At 33.5% G+C, this 25,856-nt stretch overlaps 2 protein-coding genes across 3 annotated transcripts in view; one reads left to right on the top strand and one right to left on the bottom strand.

Moving 5' to 3' along the window:
- LOC130897396 (uncharacterized) overlaps positions 1-25,856 on the top strand; it is a 650,875-nt gene that overhangs the window by 259,044 nt on the left and 365,975 nt on the right. The gene's annotated exons all lie outside the window — the stretch shown is intronic.
- Positions 867-3,102, bottom strand: LOC130897395 (uncharacterized). Its single transcript, XM_057806227.1, has 2 exons — positions 2,946-3,102; positions 867-2,619 (listed from the first exon to the last, which is right to left on the bottom strand). Exon 2 carries the CDS (start codon positions 2,614-2,616, stop codon positions 1,939-1,941), a length of 678 nt encoding a protein of 225 aa, XP_057662210.1. The 5' UTR covers positions 2,617-2,619; positions 2,946-3,102; the 3' UTR covers positions 867-1,938.

Genomic DNA, 25,856 nt, shown 5'->3' with positions numbered 1-25,856 from the left:
ATAGTATCTGCAACAACTGCCGAAGACCGCATCGGACCGTTCAGCTTATAACCACTTCGTTGCACCGTTTAGCAGCCGAGCCGTGTCGTTACTTTTCCAAGCTTTGTTTTCTCAATGTGTTTTCATATGTATAGTTCATTTTTATTTCAATTTTGATAAAAGAAATTGTTTTTAACCGTTGTTTCTCATTCGACTCCGTATCTCATATGCTTCATAAGTAACACTAGCAGCAAATACCCAGGTTACCAATCCGGCAGTGCAAGTAAAATCTGTTCAACTGGCTTCAGCGCATTCGTCATCCCCATACTGATCCCTGGAGTGTTTTATTTTCTTCACTTATGCTGCCCGAAGCAAGAAGAGGATACCACGATGAACAAACTGGCGCCCGAAGTAATCCGGTACACGACATTTGGTGCTATCCGTCACGTAGCGATGAGTAAGCGTTGCAATAGCATATTACATAAATAACGCGAAAATTGACATTTAACACACGAGTGGGAATTTTTCGTGAATATGTTTTCAACATTACTTTCAGCGAGTTATGTTCAATATATTTCCCACGGTCCCTACAACGCGCCAAACTTTTTTCAAATTCACATAGAGTAAAACAGGCAAATGTGCCCCACTATTCGAAAAATCGAAATAAAAATCATTTTTTGTTTAGAACATGTTTATTAAAGTAATCAGTCTTAACCTCTGACTCAATTGGCATAAAAAAAACTAAAAAATCTTCTAAAATATAATTGAATATAACTGAGATCAACAATTTTGTGAAACTTAGGGTGGGGCACATTATAAGGATAGATCCGTCTTATGTGCCCCAGCAAAACCTCTCATTTAGAAGTTCTTTTTCCTTTCCCTTTTCCTTTTTCTTTGGTACCGCAGTTATTGCATTTCTCTCTATAACTTGTACAGTCTTCATGTAACCAGCCAGAACACTGCAAACATCGAATCCATTCGCTCTTCTTCTTGGTACGGTAGTAATTCTCGTGACATTCTACACATGTGTTTTCATTTTCATCAGAACATTCTTCGCTAGATTCACTAAGCTGCAACTCTACTTCACTTTCTGATGACGATGATAAATCCCTCACAACAGTCTTCTTACGTTTTTTCTCCTGTATTTTTTTTTGTCTTCAAACAGTTTACGAGTTGTCAAATGAATTTTTGATGTCAAAACCTTAACAGATTGCTTCCTTTTACTTACTTTTTGTTGAATAATAGGCAATGGACTAATTATTTGTAAGGTCTTAGATGGTGTTAATTCTTGTGCAGTCTCAGAAGATTCTGATGTGGACATTTGAATGGCTTGATTATTATTATTACTAATCAGAGATGTGGATGTACTTGGCAAGGAAAGAGCAATAGTGTTCTGAGTTGGCTGTGAATGATTATTAATTGCTTGCGAATCATCATTATTCTGAATACTTCCTATTGATGCATCAGAAATTCTGAAGAAATATTCAGGCACAGCATTGGGATCATAAGGGCAAATCCCTGTCGCTTTAAATCCTGAAACGCCAATTGCTGGTATAGCAGACTTGAACCAGGCATCACCAATCATTTTTGAAATGTGGTATCGATTAAAAGGTCGGCCTTTGTTGTTGATAAACCAAGTGGAAACTTCTTTAGACAAGTAACTTTTAAATGGCTTAAAAAACTTCTATACAATGGTTGAAGAGCCTGAGTAGTATGACTTGGTAGACAGAGGATAATCACATCGTTTTCAGATGCCAATTGTAGCATTTCATATGAATTGGAATGCGAAGAATGCCCATCTAAAATCAGAAGAACCTTGCCATCTTGCTTTCGTGGTATAAAATGCTCTTTCATCCACTTCAAAAATAGTTCAGCGTTGATGTAAGATGATTTCTGATTCATGTATACATTTGAGCCAGGTGGTAGACCCTCACAAAATTCCGGTTTTTTGTATTTACCCTACAGTATCAAAATAGGCGGATGGAAAGTACCTTCCGCATTGCAGCACGCAATCAAAGATATATTTTCACCTTTTTCGGTACTGGTTACAGTATTTACACATTTCGCACTCTTGCTAGCAATTACGCGTCCAGTTTTATTGTTAACTTGTATTCCGCTTTCGTCCATGTTGTAGATTCTTTCTGGTTTACTAATCAAATCGTTATCAGTCAATACCTTCAACAACATTTCAAAATATTTATCGACATCCTGTCTATTCATACCACTAGCTCTTGCCAATGACAGGCCTTCTGCTTTACGTTTACTCAGGTCTGGATGACGCTTCATAAATCCTTGAAACCAATCCCAGCCTGCTGACTTCTTCTCATTATTGAATCGATGTGGCAATCGAAGATTTTCAGCAAAGTCGTAAGCTATAGACTGCAGTCTCGATGGCTCCAAGGGAAATCCGATGGATTCAAGCTTTTTAATGTGAGCTACAAGTTTTAGTTCGTTCTCATATCCCAATTCAGAAGGTCTTCCAATTCTCTGCTTAGACCTCCGCAATGTGCGCGAAGGTATTTCATATAAACGACTCGCTTCATTTACTCCCATTTTCTTATTTATTACATCCTCCACCGCCTTCTGCATATTTTTTTCCGTCCATTTTCTTGGATCAACAGCTTTAACCTTTCCCATTTCCTAAAAAAAAAAAAAAATATTAAAAAGTAATCAAAATAAGAATTCAGGAATTATCTCCAAATGGGGCACATTAGCCGAAAAAAATCGGGGCACATTAGCCGAAAAAAATCGGGGCGCATTAGACGATGTACAGTGTAATGTGCCCCACTTAAATAATTCTGATATTTGTTACGAAAAACGGAACGTAATTATAGGCAAATAAAAGTTAAATGATGTTAGTTTTCGATAAAAACTTTAAAAACACGAAATAATATGGAGCAAATACTTTAAATACTTTTAATCAACGTGAAAATAGATATAAAACAAATTCATGTAGTCATACAAACCTTTTAATCACTTTTTCTCACTAAAACTAAATAAAAACCAGCACAGTGTTGTTTACATCGCGGCCATACTTGGAACACTGACCAGCTAGGATCAAATAAGCGCCAAATTTAAAATGCTTCACTGAGTTTCGCGAGTGGGGCACATATCCGACTGGGGCACGTTTGCCTGGTTTACCCTATTTACAAATAAACTAATGAACTAATCATAGTAGATTTGACACCTATCTTGAGACTTTTCGGTAAACGATTTAAAATATAATTTTTAGCTTCTTCTGCGATATTTGGCGGTTTACATTCCACTAATAATTCATCACGTACAGCGATATTGGCGATATCCATATTTTAATAGGATACACATCTTCATATAGGAAGATGTCTTCCAAAATTAAAAGAATCAGAGATTGTTTGAAGCATTTTGGGCGATATTGAGCAAAAAAATGTGTTATAAGGATTGAGAAGCCGAAAATGAGCAACAGCTTCGAGGTAAAATATTAAAAAAAATATATTGCAAAATTGACAATCGTTCACGCGCTAAGTAAAAATTACGCGCAATTGAAGATAATAGCTATTAGAGTATAATGTAAATTGCGTTTTCTTCATACCTTGGTCGAAAGTACGTTCTTTCGTCCCTAGTAGCAGGGAAGAAAGTTCAACATTTACTCCCTGTAGAAAGTACACGTACGTCCTCCATAACAGCGGGACGAAAAAATTTCTCATCCGTAATTTCACTCGTAACTAGAGACTATTTATTCTGTTGCTATGACAAATTGTTAATTGCTGTCATTAGTATGGCTCCTCAATAAATAATTATTATGTCATAAAAAGTGAAATTAATAACGTTCTTTCGGCTATGAAGAAAAATCGTATACACTACACGGCCAAAAGATAAAATTTCGAAACTGCTCATCATGACGAGCAGGGCCGAAAAACTTTTGGCCCTTGTAGTGTAATATACTATTCTGTTTGAAAATTGGACTACAAATTTTTTCCGAAAACTTTTGTTACATACATAGATCCGATTTTTATTTACTTCACTTTAGATCCCAATTAAATCACTGAGATCGTTTAGAAGAGACAACTTTGACGCAGATATGTCATCTTCATAATCACTTCAGCTTGTATGTTTTACCGATTTGTTCGACTATGGCAACATAATTGGTTCTGGGAACATTCGAATTACTTTTGAAACACAAATAATGGAAAATTTTCATGTTGCCAAGCAGGGCATTTTGAAAACTGAACAAAACTACACAAAAGTAGAAATCATCAAAGTATTCTTAGACTCCATACAGATCATAAGAATATTGATGTCTAATGAAAATTTTAGCAGTGAACTAATATTTCAAGAGAAAAGAGAAAAGATTGCAATCAAAGTCTTTCAAAGAAATCATGGTATTTATACTTCGCAACTTATTCATTCAGAAGCACATTGTGTGTACTAGATGATCCGATTAATGACTTAAAAATCTGAGCCCATGATTAATGGCATAAAAATCTGGACCCATCAATTTTTTTCAATAAAAATTTACAGAGATATCTAGAACGCATTATTATAAGTAACCGACAATCCATCCATTTCCAACTTTCGAAGAGAGTATTATCAGACTCATTTGTCGGATACGTTATTGTTCAGATGAATGTTCACGTAGTATACCTGTCCTGTCGGTTTCAATAACAAACCCTGTAAGTATCAAATTGTAGTCATATCAAAATTCAACATTTTTTTATAATTAGTACAATACCACCACAAAATAAACTGTTATATTAATTTTTATCGGAAACTAGAGCAAATAAAAAAATGTTTCTGTCATTTTTAGAAGACGAAAACAATTCAAATTTTTGAAACAGTCGAGAACATATTAACAAAAACCAACTGTAGCAATAATGATGGCGATGATACTCGCAAATAGTTGATAAAGATTAAACTGAGTCGATAGATGTTCCAGATCATTTATTTAACCAATGACCATATTAATTTTATTCCAATAGTAACGACATATCTCGATAGCACCAGAAACTTGGACTTCACACTTCTCTTTAGTATAAAGGAAAATTATCTAGCACTTGTAAGAAGAAAGTAATTACCATAAAAAGTGGGCAAAAAAAGATTATTAGGGAGACCTTCGAAAGGCGAAAAGGACCATACCAGTGAAGCTCCACATTCTCCACTTCTGTGTTTTGAAGGACCAGACGATCGGGGATACAAAGCGGAAAAAGTACATTGAGAAAAAATAAATGAACAATCCTACTTTTAGTATATAATACTACAACTATTACTACTAATAATATATATATATATATATATATATATATATATATATATATATATATATATATATATATATATATATATATATATATGCATTTGTATTAATCATTGTGTTAATTATCAAATCAATATTACGAGACTAATTATCTCTATGTTTTTGATGAATCAGGCTGAAGTATCCGTTACAAATCTATTTTAATAGCTAATCAAATATTTCTATATATACTGGACACGGCACACGATGCGTCCATGATTCCAATGTGGCCAAGGAGAAGAGGCAGGTCGAGAAAAACTTGGAGAAACGAAATAGACGATGACATAAGAGCACTCAATTTAGAAATCTGGAGAGCAAAATGTCGGAACCAAAAAGAGTGGAAAATAATAACAAAAGCAGCCAAAACAAATGACAAATTATAAAGAAAATAAAAATTAGAAAACGAGGAGTAATCCACCTAAAAAAAAAGGATTTAAAGCGCCAAAAGCGATAGCCATAATTCACATGGGATTGAAAGTCTTGATGATGATGATGATGATACTGAACAAATAAGCATGCCTCGTCGGCTACTTCGCTCGCTTCGGAAATGACAAATGCACGGATTGTCGGTTACTCAAGCCGGTACCACACGATGCGTTCAATCCTTCCAACGTTGGACGCTGCTATGATTGGACTCATCGTGTGGTTGGAACCAATACTTTTGGTACATCTACACACACTTAATGTCCTCTTGCACCTAAATTCTATTTGTTTTGTATGAAAAACCAAAGTTGCCAGTATTATCTAGTTTATTTTTGTAGAAGTTTAGGTAAGGTTCCAACCTTCGTCTAATGTTAAGCAAACGTTGGAAGGTGAATGTTGGCGCAAGTCTTGGACGCATTATGTAGTTGCAGCACTGCATCTAGCCTTCCTTGCAATGTTCAGCCGTACGTAGGAACGCGAATGTTGACGCAAACGTTGAAGGCATCGTATAGCACCGGCTTTAAAATAATGCATCCAGAACAACTGAAAAATATTATTCTTTGTGCAGCTGTGTCGTTTCAAAATAACGGAAAGTGTTTGTTGTATACACAATAAAAACTGATGTTGACTTATTGCGAATTGTAGTGTAAAAAACAATTCATATAGATAGTTATTTGAAATACAAATAAAAATTACTTTTCATTGTTCAAGAGTGTTTTTGTAGTATACGATCTATTAATAGTTTAATATGTACCTACGGAAGTAATTATTAGCGTTAATGATAGGAATTTTGCCAAGGTTGAGTGTCTACTTATCATTACATGTTGAATACAATTAAAAATCCATATTTACTAATAATGCACGTGACGTTAAAAGTTTTTTGTCACTGTACAAATTATATATTAATGCAAGCTGTTATTTATATTGTTTATGTTTTTGCTAAAATTTCACTAGATGTAACTCATGAATATGAATAAATAATATACGAGGCGTGTTTTTAAAGTAAGTACCGTGTTAACATAAAAACATTTTTCAAAAGTTTCTAATTAAAAGACCACATTTTCACTTCTCTTTCACATAACTTCCATTAAATTGAGGCTCTTATCGTGTTTTGGTATCAGCTTTCCTATTTCATCATCAAAGAACCTAGTTGAATGACCATTGCATTACGGTACCGATTTAACTTTGTCATTAGCGGTATGGCGCTGCCTCGCCAGATAATCCAGTCCAAATAAGCCAAAATTCGCATAGAACTGATTGATGCAAACGTTAAATACACAATTATAAACGAAATGTGAAAAATCCATGTCGATCCCACTTGTTCAGTAAATTTTAACCAATATAAAACGTGCGAAATTGAGATTGAGGTTATGAAAGTTCCACATAGTACAATTCTCACTATTCGTGAAATATCGCCGTTATAATAGTTTGAAATTCATAGTAGTTTGGGGTTTAACAGATTATTATATTTTTTTTTGGTATGTAAAACTCCAAATATAAGATATTTTCTATAAAAAAAATTAAGATGGCTTTATATGATTGATTTATAGTCATTCTGAGAACCACAATTTTAAAATTATCTCCAGTTGCTTTAACATGTAGTAAAATGATTGGGGCGAATTTGATCACCTCCTTTATATTGCTGCTACAGACCAATCAGACCATATAAAATGATAAATCTGACCCCGAGTTAAATATTCTCGTCACTTTTAAAGTTGATAGTCTTCAAATATCTTGGGTTAAATTGATCATATGGGTGAAATTGATCGCACTTTGTACTACTAGGAAATATTTGGTTTTACTCTTGAAAATTTTTTATCTTGATCTCGTCCATTGCAGCAAGGATACCCTTTTGGCCAATTTTCAGTCCACTGAATCCACATTTTTTTCGGATTTGTAAGTTGTATAAAGGCAGCAGAACCTCTTCTTCTTTAACGTATTCTAGGTTTTAGGCATTTAGTTTCCAACTTGGCATCTTTGAGATGTTGATGTCCACGAATCCATCCACCTTTTTGGAGGTCTTCCTAAAGGTTCTCGTGTCCCTGTTTTACCATCTCATGCGATCTTTGCTAATTTTTCTCTGGTCATCCTGCCCACTTGTTCGATCCAAACTTCTCTACGTTTACGTCCCCATCTGACTGTTTGTGTGTTTCTCTTTCTGCCTCTTAGTGTGTATCCGCATATGTTTCTGAGAATTTACATTTCTGTTGTTCGAATGATGTTTTTAGTTCTTTTGTTGTCCGCTCATGTTTCTATAGCATAGCTTTGTTTTGCTTGTCTTTTTACTTCATTTATTCTGTTATGGTCTGCGCTGATTTATGTCCCTAGGTAGTCAAATGACATTACCTGTTCTATGGTTTTATTATCTAGGGCGAGTTTGCACCTCATTAGTTCTTTAGAGACGACAAGGGTTTTAGTTTTTGCGGTGGATACTTGCATGTTAAAGGCTTTAGCTTTACGTAGAATGAATATAGGAACTGATGTAAGTCGTCTTCGTTTTCTGTCTCAATTACAGCATCATCTACATAACAGATTATTTTTATTGCGCCCGTTGTAAGTGAATATCCTCTTGCCGTATTTTTGACATGATTTATTATTTTGTCCATTATCAAGATGAACAGTTGCGGACTTAAAGGATCTCTCTGTCGGATACCCGTTGGAGTTTGTATTTCCTACGCCAGGTTTTGGTTAACTAATATGTGAGTGGATGTGTTGTAGTTTAAATGTCTTATGATGTCTATTAAGGTTTTCGGAACGTATTTCTCTTTTAGGATGTCTAGTACGTTGCTTAGCCTTACCCTGTCGAATGGTTTGGTGAGATCTATGAAGCACATATACGCAGGCTTGCTGTATTCTAGCTTTTTCAACTACTTGTCTTATTGTGAAGATGGCATCTATGGTTGATCGATTTCTCCTGAATCCTTGTGTTGTTCTTCCGATGTGCTTACATATTCATTTAATGTTGTTTCAATGATTTTTGTAAAAAGCTCCATGGTTGTGTTAAGAAGGGTTATATCTCTATAGTTCTCTGAAGATTTCCTGTATCCTTTCTTGATTTTAGGAATGGTTATTCTCTTTTTCCATTCGTTAGGAACTTCTTTGATTGATAGTATTCTGTTGAAAAGCTTTGTAAGTTCTACCATTAGTTATTGTCCTCTATATTTCAATAACTCATTTGATATGTTATCTAATTCAGGTGCTTTCCTGTTTTTGATCTTTTTTGTGTGTTCTATTGTTACTTCTTCTAATATCTCGAGGGGTTCATTGTTTTCTTCTTCATCTTCTTCATTGTTTTGTTTGTTTCCCTCATCTTTGGGAATATTTGGGTAAAGTTGTTCGAAATAGGTTTTCAAGTGGAACTCGTCAATCTGTTGTGTCTGTGCGTATTCTACTATTTCATGTCTTCTCCTTCTTAGCATTCCCCATACCTTTTTTTGTGCTCCGTATAGGTCATGTTCCATTTCGGAGGTAAAGTTTTCCCAAAAGCTTCGTTTCATGTTTCTGATTTTTGTGTTTCTCTGTTTCTTGTTTGAATGTAATGGATCTTTTCTTCGGGTGTCCTGTTGCTCCTATATCTTAAATATGCCTCCCGTTTTTCCTTGGCCAAAGCTTTCACTTCCGGTGTATACCATTGTTTCTTTCGACTGTTCTTGCTCACTCCTACTTTTCTTAGGCCTAGCGCCTCAATAGCTGCATCGGTAACATTCGTTTTTATCTTTTTCGAGCACGTTTCTGTATCGTCCTGGTCTTTAATATTGTTTCCTTCTATGTAGTCCATCGTTGAGTCTTGTTCTCTAGAGTTCTGCCATGTGATTTTGTGTTGGGGTTTGTGTTTAAAGAATGTATTGTTTATCGCAGATCCACACATCATAATGGATGTAGTAGAATCGACGAAGATTTCAGACATTTCGTTTATAATGGTGAATTTAACGTCTCTACAAATTTTCAGCGCAATGCGAATTGGCTGGGCTAAGATGCGTTTTGAAGTGCAGAAGCAAATGGAAGTCGCTTGGCACTAGATCGGGACTCTATGGGTGTAGTTCAATTATTCTTCACCTAAAGAAGTGATATCTGTTCGATTTGCAGTATGTGGGTGGGCATTATGGTGGAGGCAAAACGATATCTGGCTTCAGCACGCTACGCTTTTTGTTTTGGATCGCACGTTGCAATTTTTGTTCAACAGTATATTAATCGTACTTCTGCGAAGTAAAAAATAGACCCATTTTGTCCCAAAATACAATACATATGATTTTCTGAGCAAAATTTGTCTGAATTCCATTGATCGTTGCTTCCATTCCGGTGTTACGCTACAAATAACACTTATTGAGGACAGGATATTCTTTAGAAAAGACAAAATCGTAAATTATCTGTTATCTTTCGATTTACTTCTAACTTTTTAAATCAGTAATTACTGAAGATTGCTCAATCGTTCCTCATCGTAAATGTTTGTAGGACTTTGTACATCACTGACTTAACAACGACTGCTTTAAACCCTTCAATGCTGAGAAAACTTATTACACAATGCATTTCGCAGCCAGAGAGATTATCAAAAGGTGGTGGCATTTTAAAATCACGCTAACAAATGTAGATTCTATCGGATACTTGTTCCCTAATGGCGTAATTTAACGATAGTTACTTCTAATAATATGTATGTAACAGAATCTTTGCACCTGATTTTCGGACACGTCAAAGCTTCGATTGATTACAAAGTTCACATACATTTTAAGAACTAATATGATATGATTATTTCATAAATCTGTATTGCGATGCTTACCGGAGACGCCGCATGAGAAAATTAATAGAAACATTTACCGATTAAAAATGGTTGTACTATACAATAACTTGACTAACAGGCAAAATTTCTTGTAATGATGAAGACAACCTGATATTCTAGCCATATATGAATAAACAGTGAATTAAAGTGAAAAATATTTATTGATAGCCAAACTAAAAAAATCATTCATAGTTGAAAACACGATAATTTAGTTACTGAAACAACTTTTTTTTGAAAATCACACTTGTCAGGTGTGTTCAGAAGATTAAGCATTTATAAAACGTTGTGTATGCAGGAAGTCAACGAACCACACTCTCCGTTGGACCAAAAATACAATATACATAATCTTATCCGCATACTTGGTTGTCTTCGCTTTGATTGGCGCCTTTCTTCCTTCACTCTTTAGAAAAAAGCTTGCTTCCAAGAGTATAATTCTGTAGCCTTGCTTAGTCCCTAGTGAATTTTGCGTCCTCAGCCCCCTCACATTGCAGCGACAAACCGCATGAAATTTTGCTCGAAGTCAACAATTTGAGAACCTATCGCGCCGTTATTTCACGATATTGAAAGTGTTTGTAGATTATAGACTCTACACTACCAATACTAATGCCGAGTGCAGCCGAAATTTTAAAAGATAGTCTGAATTTTTAACAGACCCCCCTCCGCCCCTAATCTAAGTAGAACTAACAATGGTAGCAAGTAATTACAAACAATATTCATTCAAACGGGTGATAGAAATTTTACATTAAAGAGTATAACTGGACTTATGAGAAGTAATAAATTCATTGCAAAAAATACGTATATGGAATTATGAGATAAGATATTATCTCCTACTGTATCTTAAATCCAATTGAACTGATTCGGTCCCAACTAAAAAGAGAGAACTAATAATACTTCACCCAAAAATTCCTCCCCCTTGGTGGAACTTCTAACGAAAGAATGTTCAAACATTAGCACCGAAAATTGGAGAAAGGCCATTAATCACGTTAGAAGATTGAAAACAAATATATGCAACATGTACCAGCTCTAAATAGACTTGTAACTGGTTTAAGTGACAGTTATTCTGAAGATGATGAATATAATGCTAGTGATTTAGAATTATATTGTAGTATATGTATTATAAATGAAGACCATTGGGAAAAACTCGCTAAGTAACAATTTCAGAATTTTACAGGAAATTATCATAGCTATGATGTTCAAAAGTTATTCTCCAGTATAATTTTACTGTTATAAAATATTTACTTAGTATATATTGTTTAATTCGTGCGATTTTTTTTTCAAAATTTGAACCCTTATTTAAAAAAAACATGTATAATAGTATCATTCAAAGTATTTTCCATCTGAAGCTATGATCTTTTCCCATCTTTCTGGTAATTTGTGGATCCCATCCCAAAAGAACTGCAACGTCATGATGGAAAATTATTGCCTCGTGTCTAATCGCATATTCCGGGCTTTTTACGGCTACTGCTCTCTTCAAACGGATTAATTACATAATACAACTTACGCCATCTCTTATCAAACCGCACGAATTAAGTTATAGACCCTAATATGGCAACAAAAACAATAAAAAACAAAGAATGGCCTTCACAACTTTTACTATCAAATATTTTTCAGCTTTATTAGTAACTTATGAAATTAGTTATAAAATTACCGGTATCCAGGTACACAATATTAAACTCAACCGCTTCACTTTGATTTGCTTCTGACAATATACTTCGTCAAGAAGTGATATTAACCTGAGAATAACGAGAATTATTCACAAGAAATTTATAAACAAATTCTGTACTTGAATTCTTGGTGACTATCACGTATCTCAATATTGGGTCACCATAGAAGCATTGAAAGAACGTTATCCTGTTCAAAAATTGCGACATCATAAACATGGTCTCGTAAAACTTATTTATTATTGAACCTATCTTTGCTACACGTAATTTCTAGCCCTTCAAATAGACCTGTTTTTTCATACAAATCTGAATCTAGTTTTGTCTAAGAGGTTGCGAAAGATATAGTCTTACTCAAATTTGCTAATCCCTAAGTTTGATTTTACCATATAAAATTCCGATTTTGTTTAACGGAATTGATTAAAAAGATAAAATAAAAAAAAATTGATGTCAAGTCAAAGCAGTCGCGGTTCACTTTCCTTTGAAATGAAAGTGACAAGCAAACAATGTGAATTTTACTATCGATTAGAATTTTTATGAAGGTCAAATGTCTGTCGATAATGCAAAATGAGATATTGACAAGGGCAATTTTCGGTTCTAAATAAACATCGTGAATTAATTTTTGATCTAAAAATATATTGTATGGTATGAAAGTGAACGTTTTCGGAATTTGTTTGTGTAACTGTGTCATCTAAAAAGATGGAATACGTTAATGTAATGATATTCTCGTTGAAACTTTTATGAAACTTCGAAATATATATTATCTTTTACACGTATCAGCTAAATAAAATTTATGTAAAAATTCACCGGCTCAAGTCTTTTTTCTTCATTCGTATGATTTTTAATATGAAATTAAATTGAAACATCAACGACTGATGACAAAACAATAATTCAATGAGTTGTACTGACCGGAAATAAATTTCAAAAAACTAAAACGACACAAAAAATTATATTGAGATATTTCAAGCCTCAGCCCTGAAAAACTTTCATCATAATTTGTACGACAAGATGGTTAGTTGAAACAGGAATGACTGATAATGACCAAAATTATATCAAAAGTTGATTTATGATTACACATATCATAAATTATAAAAATGATTTGTGGGTATGTTAAAGAACATGATTAACAGAATAGAGAAGTACACATGTCAGTATTGAAAGTATAGCAAAGCAAAAGATAGATAAATGGTCGTATTAGTTAAAATTTTAGAGATCTTGAATAACAAAAAAAGAAGCATAGAAAGACCTAGAAAGAAATGGAAAATATTCTCGAATTATAGCAAATGATTGATATACTATAAATTTCGAGATCAAATTGAAGGTATTCAATTTCTATCCATATTTATGCAAATTAGAAAACAAATTTATCTTGTTAGCATTTGTGATTGTACGATTTCAAAATATTATATTTTTTGAGTATATTAAGTGGCTTGGACAACTAATTCGAATTTTAAATAAATGATTATCAAGAAAATAATTCATTCTGTTATAAAAGTGTAGAAAAAAAATTTCACACGATAATTTGTCACTAAATGCTTTTGAACAGGTGTTCAAAATATATATTTTATTCAAGACGAGTTGAAATGGTGAGTTTCAAGAATATCACCCGAGGTGAACTAGAATTTTATATTATATGTAAATTCAGTTTATTTACCTTTATATATTTATTGACTACTTGTAAGAAGGTTGAGTATTTTGATTTGTACATTAACTTGTTTATCACATTATTCATGATTGTTATAAGTAATTTCAATACACGAGTCGCGAGGATTTTACGAAATGCTTTAATATTTGAAGTAGTTCTATTGAATTACCTTGGTAATTACAATAACATGTTTATTACGATAAATACATGTCTATTCTAAGAGACAAAGTCTTCTTCTTCTTCTTTCCCTCATGATAGGTATAATACCTGTTCTTCCTTTTATAAATTTCCTCATACTGACTCTAGATTGTCACTCTCCCTCTTTGTTCCCATTGGAGATTTATCCCTTGCTATTTTTACCAGTTTATCCTTGGTCATTCGACTTATATGTTGGTTCCATTGTTTTTTACGCTGTGATACTTCCCAGAAAACAGATAAATAGTGTGATTTCTTCAATTTCTAATAATTTTAGGTTATTGGACAAGTGATTGAATCAAATGGAGCCCGCGACCACCTTATGTCACATCAAATTCTTTATTTTCAAATGACCAAAATGGTAAATGCGCTGTTCAAAACGTTGGTTTGTATGTGTTGGCTGCTACAGGCAAATATAGGAATTGATATGTGCCTAAAACTGAAAAATACCGAACTTCACTTAATTTTGTCAACCTTCAGCAATAATTTGTGTAAACGGGGCTGTGAAACAAATAGAAAGGTGGAAATCAACCGCAGTTGCCGAAAGCTATATCGAAAATAATATAAATAATAAGGTTGTATTGTATTTAACCCGAATTCAGATATCCACTCCTATTCCGGCACAAACAAGCAATGATGAAAAAGTAGTTGAAAAAAAATTAAGCGTTCTAGAATGAAAGTGATTCAGAAAGGTTCCGAAGTTACGCGAAAAATTCAAGTCGAAAATTCACAAAAAAGGAGTTTCGGAGGTTCCTGGAAATAGTACAGAGAGAGAAAAAACACAGAAGAACATAAAAATAATCGAGAAGAATGATTATTTTGTCATCCGATTCGAGAAAAAAACCCACCCAGAACAAATTATCAAGAAGTTTCATCAGCAGTATAAAATAAAATTTTTCTTGAATAGTGTGTGATATGTCGAGATTTAGGTTTTCACTATGTCAGAATTAGCAATTTCTAGTTCTTCACTTTACTAAAAAATGGTTTGTCTTGAATCTCAAAAACTTAGAAATATTATTTATCATTTGGCAAAAGGCAGATCGAGGATAGTAAGTGGCCTAAGGTGACGAACTTCGGGTTGACTTTGGCGATTAATCAGATTAGCTGTATTACAAGTGTTAACAATATTACAAGTATTACTAGCACAAGAAGTACTATTTATAGAAAATCCATCTGTGAATTATAATAACTGCAGTAGAATTACTATTAATTATAATTATAATATTGTTAAAACTTAATTATTTATTGTGGTTTTTTCCTGACAGTTGTAGATAAAGCATAGTATTTATTATATTCCTGAGCAATAGCTATTACTCACTTATTGAATAATATAATATTATTCTTCTCTGAGAAATTGGCTACTCACATCAAGTAAATTTAAATATTTTATTAAACAAAAAATACTAGCTAAATTAAGATGGCTACAGATTGTGTGAATTAACATGAGAAGTACACTGCCAGAAATAGAACGTCACAAAGAGACAAAAGTTCTCAAAGGCTTGGATATCATTTCGTCTTTAGAATATTGCTCGCAAGTTGGAGCTTGGCTCCTCAGCATACCCTGAAGATGCAAAACTCAATACAGAAGGGAGCAATTCAACTTATAGGCAATCTAGTGTTGATCAAAAATTTAGACAGCTTAGAGCAAAAAAGGAAGGTCTGTTTAATCGATTCTACCACGGTAAATGCTCTTTCGAGTAGGCAGACGTGGCACCGAGTTCACCTGCAAACGCCCAGAAGTCAATTTATCGAGACTCCTTCCTTCGGAGAAGTGTAAGCCAAGGCACGTCTTACCCGAACACTACAACCTACAGAAATTCAAGATCGACATCTACAGGCATCTCCACAAGTCAGGCACTACGCGAACTACTTGGATGTAATAGGGTTTCTCCCCTTATACTTGCTTTTCACTTAAAAATAAGTGAAAATGCTGAGTAGGTTTTCAATAACTGATGAATATACATTCAATTTCTTTAGTTTGACTATTGTATCTGTCAGATTATCTATGAGTTTCCTTAATACAATATCATTTGAAAATGGTAGGATTTAGAAAAGATTCTCTGAAAAATATTTCAAAAACTTTAGAACTTTATTTTGAGAAGTGGCAAAAGTCAATAATCAAACTGCTAGTGTTTGTATTAGTTAGCAACATTTCGATTTTATTTTGGGAGATTTGTACGTTGTTTCAGTGATAACCCATTTTTGACATAAATTTGAGTCTCCTGAGTCGAAAAACACCAATTTGAAACCAAGGAAACGAAGGAGGCAAACATAAAACAGTAATTTCAGTAGACGTTGCTCTCGTAGTAAATAATAAGATACGAGTACTGAGAAAGAACTCTATTCATATATTTTAATAGTTACCTATAACAAAGCTATAAAAATTTTAGTTGAAACTTATTTTGCTTCTTAATATGGACAATTTTTTCAAGACCACCGCGTTTGACCGTCAAAATAAAAAGTCGTCAGTTACCACTTCGGGACAATCAACCTAGATTAAGAAAATACATTAGACTAACTAACTAGTCCGGAAAAGTGTAAGTCTAAGTGGAATCGTATCATTGGAAGAGCAAGAGCCACGGTTTACCCATATATGTAATACTAGCTTTTACCCGAGGCTCCGCTCGCATCGAATCCATTAAATCAGAATCATTATAATAGAAATATATCAATATGATAACTTTAATTTATTGCTTGGTTGGTATTATGGATTTTTAAAAAATACTACATACAATGAAGTTTCAAAACATGCTTTATTGAAATACAATAACAAATGTTATAATATATTTTCCTGTAAAAAATAAATATTTTTGAATTCTAAAAATTACAAAGATAAAATTCTGAGTATCAATGTAGAATATTTTTGTAGACTATATTATAAGTTTTTCCTTTGGTTGCAAATATGTGTAAAATCCGGGCATTAGATACACGTGAACACGTTACATATAGTTGGCCATGAGAGAAGCATAGCATTTCTAAATGCACTCCTACTTCCTGTAATGTCTGCCTCGTGCTTTCTTTATAGTAACAGCAAAGCTAAGCTTGACAGGAAACTGAACTCTTTTAAATTGAAAAGGAAGGTCAGTTGGATGGAATAATTGGAATCCGAGGTATGATAACACTTTCTCCCTTGCCTTCACCTGTTAAAATAGTAGCACCAAGTATAATCTGCCCCAATTTTGTTATACGAAGCCTTGTTCCATTACATAGCCGAGGAGCATCTACATTGCGCATCAGCATTACTGGTACATTTAGTTTTAATTGAAGTTTATGTGACGGTACACCTGAGACAGTTCAAGGGAGTTTGAAAACTCGACAGGATATAAAACCACCGTACGTATTTAGGGTTTGAACTTCATTACTGTATGTTAGATGGCGCTGAAGTAGCAAAATGTTGATATATGTTGACAATTTTTTTTATTATTGTAAAAAATATTTTTTTTAATAAAAAGTATACTATTTAACTTCTAGTACCTTCCAGAATATGTGTACAAAGTTTCATGATGATTCGTCAAGTAGTTTTTGCGAGAAAGCGTAACAAACATCCACGCTTTCACATTTATAATATTAAGTAAGGATTTCCATATGTACAGTATGGGAAAAAACGTCCCTATGTCACGGTGCCGACAATATTCATTTCCTCTCATGTTTGAGACACTTTATCTATCCTACGCATGCTTTATGCACGCAAAAGATGCGCAGAACTAACTGAAGCGCTCAGAGGAGAGAGAGAACGATACACTATTTGTTTTACTTTTGTTTACCACTTTTTATCTCTCTCTACTTTCCATCAAAATCAAAACTGGTTATTCTATTCTTTTGCCGTTCAAGTTCATTCAGAATGCAACAGAGATATATAAAATGGTATACCGATGTTTCTCTTTGTATCAGCAGTTCGGACTTAACCAAGCTACCATACCTTGCTTTCTTTATTCTTAATTTTAACTGAATGCGGTTTCGTCGCCAAGTCATTTTCTGTTATTTTCTGACAATGACAAGTCGGCGGTTAAAAATGTCACCGTTCACTCATAATTATATGAAATAATGAGAAAAATTCCATAATTATCTACTTTCTTTTCGTTCTCTCAATTTAAAATAAGTGCAATTTAACTTATGTCCAAAATGGATTTTCGCGAAATCGAAGATAAGCCAGTTACTGGAAGAATTAGATTCAATTTTTTCAAAAACATGCCAGGGTGGAGCTCGCCTAAACAGTAAGTGGTTAGCTCCTAATTAAAATATTTTTTATGTGTGCTCGGTGAGGTTATTTAAAAAGATTATCAACTGCTCACTAAAGTGAATTTATTGGTAGAATTTTTAAGGGAAAAACTAGTTAAGTTATTTTCACAAGCCAGCTTTCCTGAATTTTGTGGAAACCCTACAAGCTATAGTTTGATAGGGTAAAAACCTTCCCCTAGCAATTTATTTGTCTTTTTTATTACTTAATTTAAACACATCAGTTGTTGACATAAGACAGACGAATAGTTTGGCAACGTTCTAGAAGCTTATCAGGGTTCAACCATAATTCCTTTCGCAATTTATCATCATTTGTTCCAAAAATTGATAACAAATAACAAATTTCTTTTGTGGTACAGTCTTTTGTAAAAAGTTTCACGAATGTTTTATAGTCGACTCGTAGTTCCGACATGAGATTAAATATGATGGTCTACCTTGATTTTTTAGAGAATTTTATCCACTTCAATTCCATCAGTTGACCGACCAGGACGAGGTTAACTCAATTCAATCAGAACTAATGAAGTAAATCAATTTCAAAATTTGCGTTCACTTAAGGGCCCGTCCCAATAAACAGAATTTTGTATGAGCATGCGCTGAGTTTTTTTGTCTTCAAAGGTAAAATATCCCAATTCGATAAAAATGGCATTCTGGAATCTATATTTGCGCACAATACTTTTCGAATGACCAAAGTTTTTCCAATGTTCTTTAGGAAATAATTTACTGGATTTAGGTCGTCTTTGCTCAAGGAAATAAAAAAGTGATCGATTGGTTCAGACATGGGGTATTTCTCAATGTTTCTGATTTTTTTGTTCCCCCCCTTTTTCATGTTCATAGATTGTTCACTTTTTGGATCTTTAAAAGTTATGGTCGTTTGAAATGAAATTTTTTATAAATTAATCATATTTTTTATTGCCTTGCACTTCAGTGTGACCGCTTACCCAAACAAAATAATTTTGTTTGTTCACAGTAAGTCCAGAGACTAGTTGCGCGCAATGGGAAATTTCGGCATTTACTCATTGCTGTTATCGTCACTTCATATTTTTTGATTTAGCGTTATGTAAGAGGTATTGCATCCGTGACCATATCATTGGGCACCTCACACTCTTACATACCCAGTCAAGTCGCCGATGGTTATGTTCTTTTCTTTATGTGCTTTTATTGCCCACTCTACTGCTTCACTTCAGTCTAAGATGACTTGTAGTGATGTCGAGGAACTTGATTGTGACGCTCCTTTTATTCCAAGACAAGGCAAATCTCTCACAGCTCATCTAGGTTTTTTTTCCCAATTTTGATTTTTATTCTTGGCCACCATATTTCATAGCTTATGTTATGATTTATATATGCAGTTTATCATTTTGGGTTTTAGAAGTATTTATTGCCGGCTGGTGCTGACTCCATGCCGCTTTTTTGTCGAAGATATTTAAATTTGACTTAAAGGCTAAATCAACCGATTTCACTCTAGTTGTTTCTGAGCAAACATTGACACACCGTCTCTGGTGCATATTAGGGTGAACCTAAATAACTTTCACCAACAGGATTAGAAAATAGACCAAACAATATGACTTACTGTTACAAACAAGATCATGAATCGTTGAAATTGATGACATGCAAAGTCTTCGAGCGCCTACTTACAGTATATCATATTAATCTAATAAGCGACCCGAGATTTATGACAGAAAAGTTAGTTTTCACTATGTCTTTTAAGGATATAGTTACGATATATTGTATTCATGATCAATTCTATATATGAAAATTACGTTGTTCAAAAATATTTGTGAATGGTTGTAAATATCTAACACTCAAATTAGCATTTAACGGCAAAATAAAATAAATTATTTTTTATATGAAACAAATTAGTAAAAATAAAAAGCATACAACGATACGTTCGAATGAGTATAAATCAAAGAAGTGAATTATTTGTAATTTAGACTAGATGGCATATTAATAAGTTTTTGAAAACATATTTTTCTCATTTCAATTTATGTGTTAGGAGTATATCCGACAAAAAACGAACATTTAGAAATGTTTTTTGCATTTTAAACTTTTGAAAAACAATTTATACATTATACAAATAAATGTTACAAGGGAACTTTCTATAGAATTATTTTATGCAAGACATTTGCTTATATATGAATATTAATAATGAAAAAACCTAACATAACAAGATTCATTTGAATTTATATTAAATTTCTGCTTATATTACGTACTCTCGATGTCCTGATAATGCAATATGGGCTTTTGTACATTATATTTCTACAAACTAGATCCATATTTTTACCCCCTAATATATTTGATGTTTAAATTTAATAGTATTGATATAATTTAACACCATCGTGTTATCTCACGCATACCAAAGATTGTATAAATACGCGTATTTCTGTGAATTTTTAAACAGAATAAGTTTGATTTAGAAAAGAACTTCAAATTGGATTGTATTTTTCCCATACCAACGCCTAGCATTAAAGTATTATTTTGTTATAAATCAGGTTTGTATAAATAGCACTAATATAATTATTCACTTCTAATTTCTCGCAATTATTTATTTCTATGAATAATAAACCATATGTTAACGAATTTCTAGAAATTATGACAAACATAATTGCTAATATTGCTGTAGTAGTGCTTCTATACTGGATAAATTTTCGCATATTATGGAAATATTCATGTTAAATTACCGCCAATTTCCCCGCCAAATAGATGGACAATGCTCAAAGAAAACACATATACTACCAATCCTTGCGAAATAAATATTAACCTCTCTTATACCGCTGTATTATATTTCATACGAACCATAACAAAATATTTTTAATTAAAAAATGGTGGTATTACTGTCAAGATAACTTAAAATAACATCTAATGGAATAGGTTCAACTTACAACCAAGAAACAGTACTATAAAACTATAAAACAAAAGCTTAAGATGCATGTATGTGTGTGTGTTGTGTGTATCTCTGTATGTTGATTGGAAAATTAGAAAACTTTAATGAAAGGTGAGTCGTTATGAAATAAATATCGTAGCACTATTTTTTATCCATTTGGTTTCTCTAAAATCTAAGACAAAACTTTTATAAAAAATTGTGGTTTTCGGTTTGCATCATATTTGAAACAACAGATTATAAAGGTTATATGACTGGCAGTTTCAAATTTGTTCCAACGGATTACAAGAAATCCATATTTGATGGTTCAACATAATTTTTTCGTAATTTTCTATAGAAGAATACGGGACTAAAAATACTCCAGTTCCTCCTTATGAAAGCGATGACAGTTGCCTTGATTTGATGATATTGATTTTGATTATGATCCAGAATCCGATAAATCAGAGTTATATCATAATGAAAGCGCATTTTCCAATGAAAGTATTTTGAGAGGCTCTTTGATGCTGATGTGATAAATAATCTTGTGGAACAATAGAATCTATGTGGTCCTTCAATGACAGCACAAAGTTTCTGGATTTTTCAGCAAAGTATTCAAATATTTATTGATTTAGAAAATATACATTTGGGAATTATATACTGATCAAAATATCTTGTAAATAGGCGCCACCGATTTACTGGCATATGAGACGGTCAGGAACAGATCGTTAACGTTACACGAGCATGTGGCAGCGTTCTATTGAAACTACAAGTCGTCAAAATCAATAGCTTCCAAATTCGACACAAGAATTCACCGTTATTGCATTACCTTATTTATTTTCGAAGAAAAATGATCCAATTATTCATCCAAACCGTAATACATACCATACTCGTTGTGTATCCATTGCTTTCCGATACATTTTTTAAGCCCCAAATGCCACAGTTTTGCCATCGATGAGAAAATTTTGTTTGCAAAATCAGCAGGTTGCTCAAGAATTCAATTGGTGAATTCTCTTCGCTGTTTCATGGTCTACTGGCAGAAGTTGTTGGATTTTGTAGGCATATATCTGTGGATCTTTAGTAATAAATCGCTGAAGAGTGCCTGTTGAAATGTCCAATTCATGTGCCAGATAGCGAGTCACACTCTCGCGAACTGCCTAATGTTTTGTACTAAACGACCTCTGCGAGCTCGTTTGGTATGTTTTATATAACTAACCGAACCATTACTTTCGAATTTTTTCCCAGTAGTTGCATTAATCGCATTATTCCGAAAATTACACGCACTTTTCGAATAGTGTCAATTAAACTTTCACCATTTTGATAATAATTTTTAACAATCGGGACACGTTGTTCTACAGTGTAATACTCCATGTTTTCTCCCAACTGTCAACTTTCGATCTGTCACATCATAATCATGTGACATTATGACTGTCATACATGGCGAGCATTTTACATTCTTTAAGTATTATTTTAAAAAATCCAGACCAAAGATTATCCGTTACAATAATTGAGAGGTGCTCATGTTTCCAGTTTACCACATATCCATATGGCTCAAGCAATAAGGGTGGCAGAAATAACTGATATCTTGAGTCTGAATCGATTTCAGCAGATGAACGACAATTCTAAGACTGATCCAATCCAAACAATTATCAGAGCTATACCAATGCAATAACTCTTATGTATTGATGAACAGATTGTCCCCTTCAAGAAAAATCCTATCTTCAGCAGTAAAACCCCACAGAAGTTTCTTTTCGTAATAACTTCCATCAGCTCAATCGAGACATTCTTAATGCCAGAAACGTTTCCCTTTTAGCACACTAGTTAAGGAAGCTACAGGTCGAATGGTACCAAGAGAAGTGAAAAAGTAAAGATTATGATGAATAAGAAACATATTGCCCAATTTTTAGGTCCCTTTCTTCGCAAATCTTTTCGCAAACGTTTAAGTGCTTCCATGTAAAATTCACAGTTTCCCTTGAATTCAACTTTAATGGAGTCATAGATTTTAGATCTTTTAATTCCATTAATATTAAAACAATATGTTCATCATCATGGAACAAATTTGACACGGACTCGTTTTGTTCGTGAATCATCTGTTAAAATGATTGGCAAGAACACGTCCAAGATTTTGAGTTTGTTGTTAAACTCTGAAATTGTCAATAACCTTTTTGAACGAACAACTTTGTCCATTTTTGCACATTTTTATCATCTGTTTTGGATGTTAAAGGTCCTTTACTTATTAATTTCTTTCAAATCTCGTATAACCCTTATAAACAGTCTTCAATATTACTAGTTACTCAGTCAACTAGTAAAAAAAGTTAATACCAATGCATTTTTCAAGATCCATATTTCACAACAGACTGCCAACACGATCTAAGTAACGCTGGCTACAGAGTACCAAACTGACAAGCGGCAACCGATTCAAATTAGTTACTGCTTATCTCCATACATAAGAACATGAGAAATACGAATTGAAATATATTCAGCATAAGTAATTGCTGTTTAATAAAATCTATTCGCCTTATTTTTGGATCACACCTGGTATATTTCGCAATGAAGCATATCGTCAGAAAGGATAAAGATATGTATACGACAGATTATCTGTCCACTAATTTATCAAGGAATGACCTTGTTCCTTTTATCGTTTATATAAAATTTACGTCATTTTAATATTTACCATTCTAAAAAAGACATTCCTAAATAAAATGTAACATCACACCACAACTAAGAGAAATAATAATCTTGTGTGATATATAGCCCTAATAAAACACATAAATGAAATTGTTTTGTTAGAGAAGCAAGATAAATAAATTCCTATTTTTGTCACACCTTCTAAAAAATCAATGTTCATTTTTCCTGGCGTGTTTTCTCAGCATTCATTAGAGGAAAGTGAACTTGAAATTAACCCCATTCGATTCTGAGGCCATATTTTAGTTTGTGTAAAAATACCTTAGAAAAACATGACAGAGTAAGAGAAGTCAATATATAGGGCGATTATTTTTAATTAACATTGAAATAATCAATATTCTCGAGAACAAAACAGGGTCGAATAAATATTTATTATAAATACAGATAATATAAATATGCCTAGTTCAAGTTCAACGAGTACACATGGGCACCGGACCTAACTACGAGGAAAAAATAAAATGAAAACCTGTAAGACAATCATTTTTGTCGTAGAAAATATTACCCAAAACATTACCTATCTACATTTTTTTATTGATAAGATAAGATAAGGACAGTTGAAATTAAATATAATTTTCTTCAAACTTAATATTTGAAAAGAATATATGCAAGTTTTCGGTAGATTGAAATTGTGGCGAACGAATATGTACCGCTCTCATTGCATTTAAAAATACATAATACGGGTGCAATTTCATTCTTGATGTTTTTCATCCTTCGACAGTTTCCTCGAACAATTTCCTTAATAAAACAATATTTCTTCAACCCCTGATTTACCGACGTCTGACTCATGGCATTCCGAGCTCACTCCTTTTGGGAATTCCAAGTTACTTTTTTCTTGGACTAGGTAAGCTACTATCGACCACCACTAAAGAAAAAGACGAACCAGGGAAGTCAATTAGAATCAGAGTTATCTAGATTACTTACCGGTTGAAGGGTTCTAACCATCAGCTCACGATGGCATGCTATCAACAAGCAAACGGAATAGTGGTGGGTTTCCATAGGACAACTGGACAAAGATGAACGTGCCATCGGTCGTTATATACACGCGCAACTGAATGCGAGGACTTAGGCGTTTTACCCTACAAAATGCTATTCGGACAACCCATGCGTTCATGGCAAGAATTGATTGAGCCAGCGAGCCCGGATAACGAACCAACTAAATTTATCTTGGAACTACGCTGACATTTCCATTTCCTACAATCAGACACATTGAGCGACATGACACAAGTAAACCGTTTATCTCCCAAGATCTGACCACCACAAAAAACGCCACAACGAAATAAAAAACGTGTTGCACATGCCTTACAAGTCTTACATCAGACCTTGCGAAGTGATCGAATGAGGACAGAAAACTTTCATCATCAAAGTCCACGGAAAAGATAAAATCTTTACGGTTCACCGGCTGAAACCAGCTTACACGCTAAATGAGACATCACTAGATGATAATAGCGTGACTACCTATCTATCGAACGGGTACCAGCACCAGATCAAATTCCGGAACAGCAGCCCGTCGACATGCAACTATAGCTGATGTACTGTAGAAAACGATGCATCATCATAGCCACATAAACAGCAACAGCAACACTTAAACACGTACACACATAAACGCACGCACACATATACGAACACAATTTCGTGAAATCATCACTGAAAGGATGAATTATGTGGCGACCGCGCCTTATGCACTTCTCTGGATGCATTGATAAATACATAATATACTAATTTTTCATCATTTAATTTTTTCCTCGAACATTTACTTTATTTATTCTAATGAAATCGAAATTTACAATTTCAAAGTCTCATATTTGGTAATTTTTGCAGTACAAGTCTTAATACAGAAATGTCTAGATCAGCCAACTGCAATAACTGGGACTCGATAGCAGAGACAACACTATAATTAAACAACTGTATTGGAATCAAAATTATGAAAGGTGTAAGACAGGATTGCGTTCTTTCCCCGCTCCTGTTTAATATATATTCAGAGGCAATTTTCGAGGAGGCTCAGGAAGACATTAAAATTGGAATTAAAATTAATGGGAAAAACAATATTAGGTATGCAGATGACACTGTAATACTAGCCCACATCATTCAAGATATTCAACAGCTATTAAACAGAGTAAATTCTATTAGTGAAAATCACGGAC

Source organism: Diorhabda carinulata, chromosome 8 (assembly GCF_026250575.1).
Source record: "Diorhabda carinulata isolate Delta chromosome 8, icDioCari1.1, whole genome shotgun sequence".
NCBI lineage: Eukaryota > Metazoa > Arthropoda > Insecta > Coleoptera > Chrysomelidae > Diorhabda > Diorhabda carinulata.
This window is presented reverse-complemented; position numbering and strand designations above follow the sequence as displayed.

Coding starts and splice junctions, on each gene's coding strand:
- LOC130897395 (XM_057806227.1), bottom strand. CDS start 2,616: ATGGGAAAGGTTAAAGCTGTTGATCCAAGAAAATGGACGGAAAAAAAT.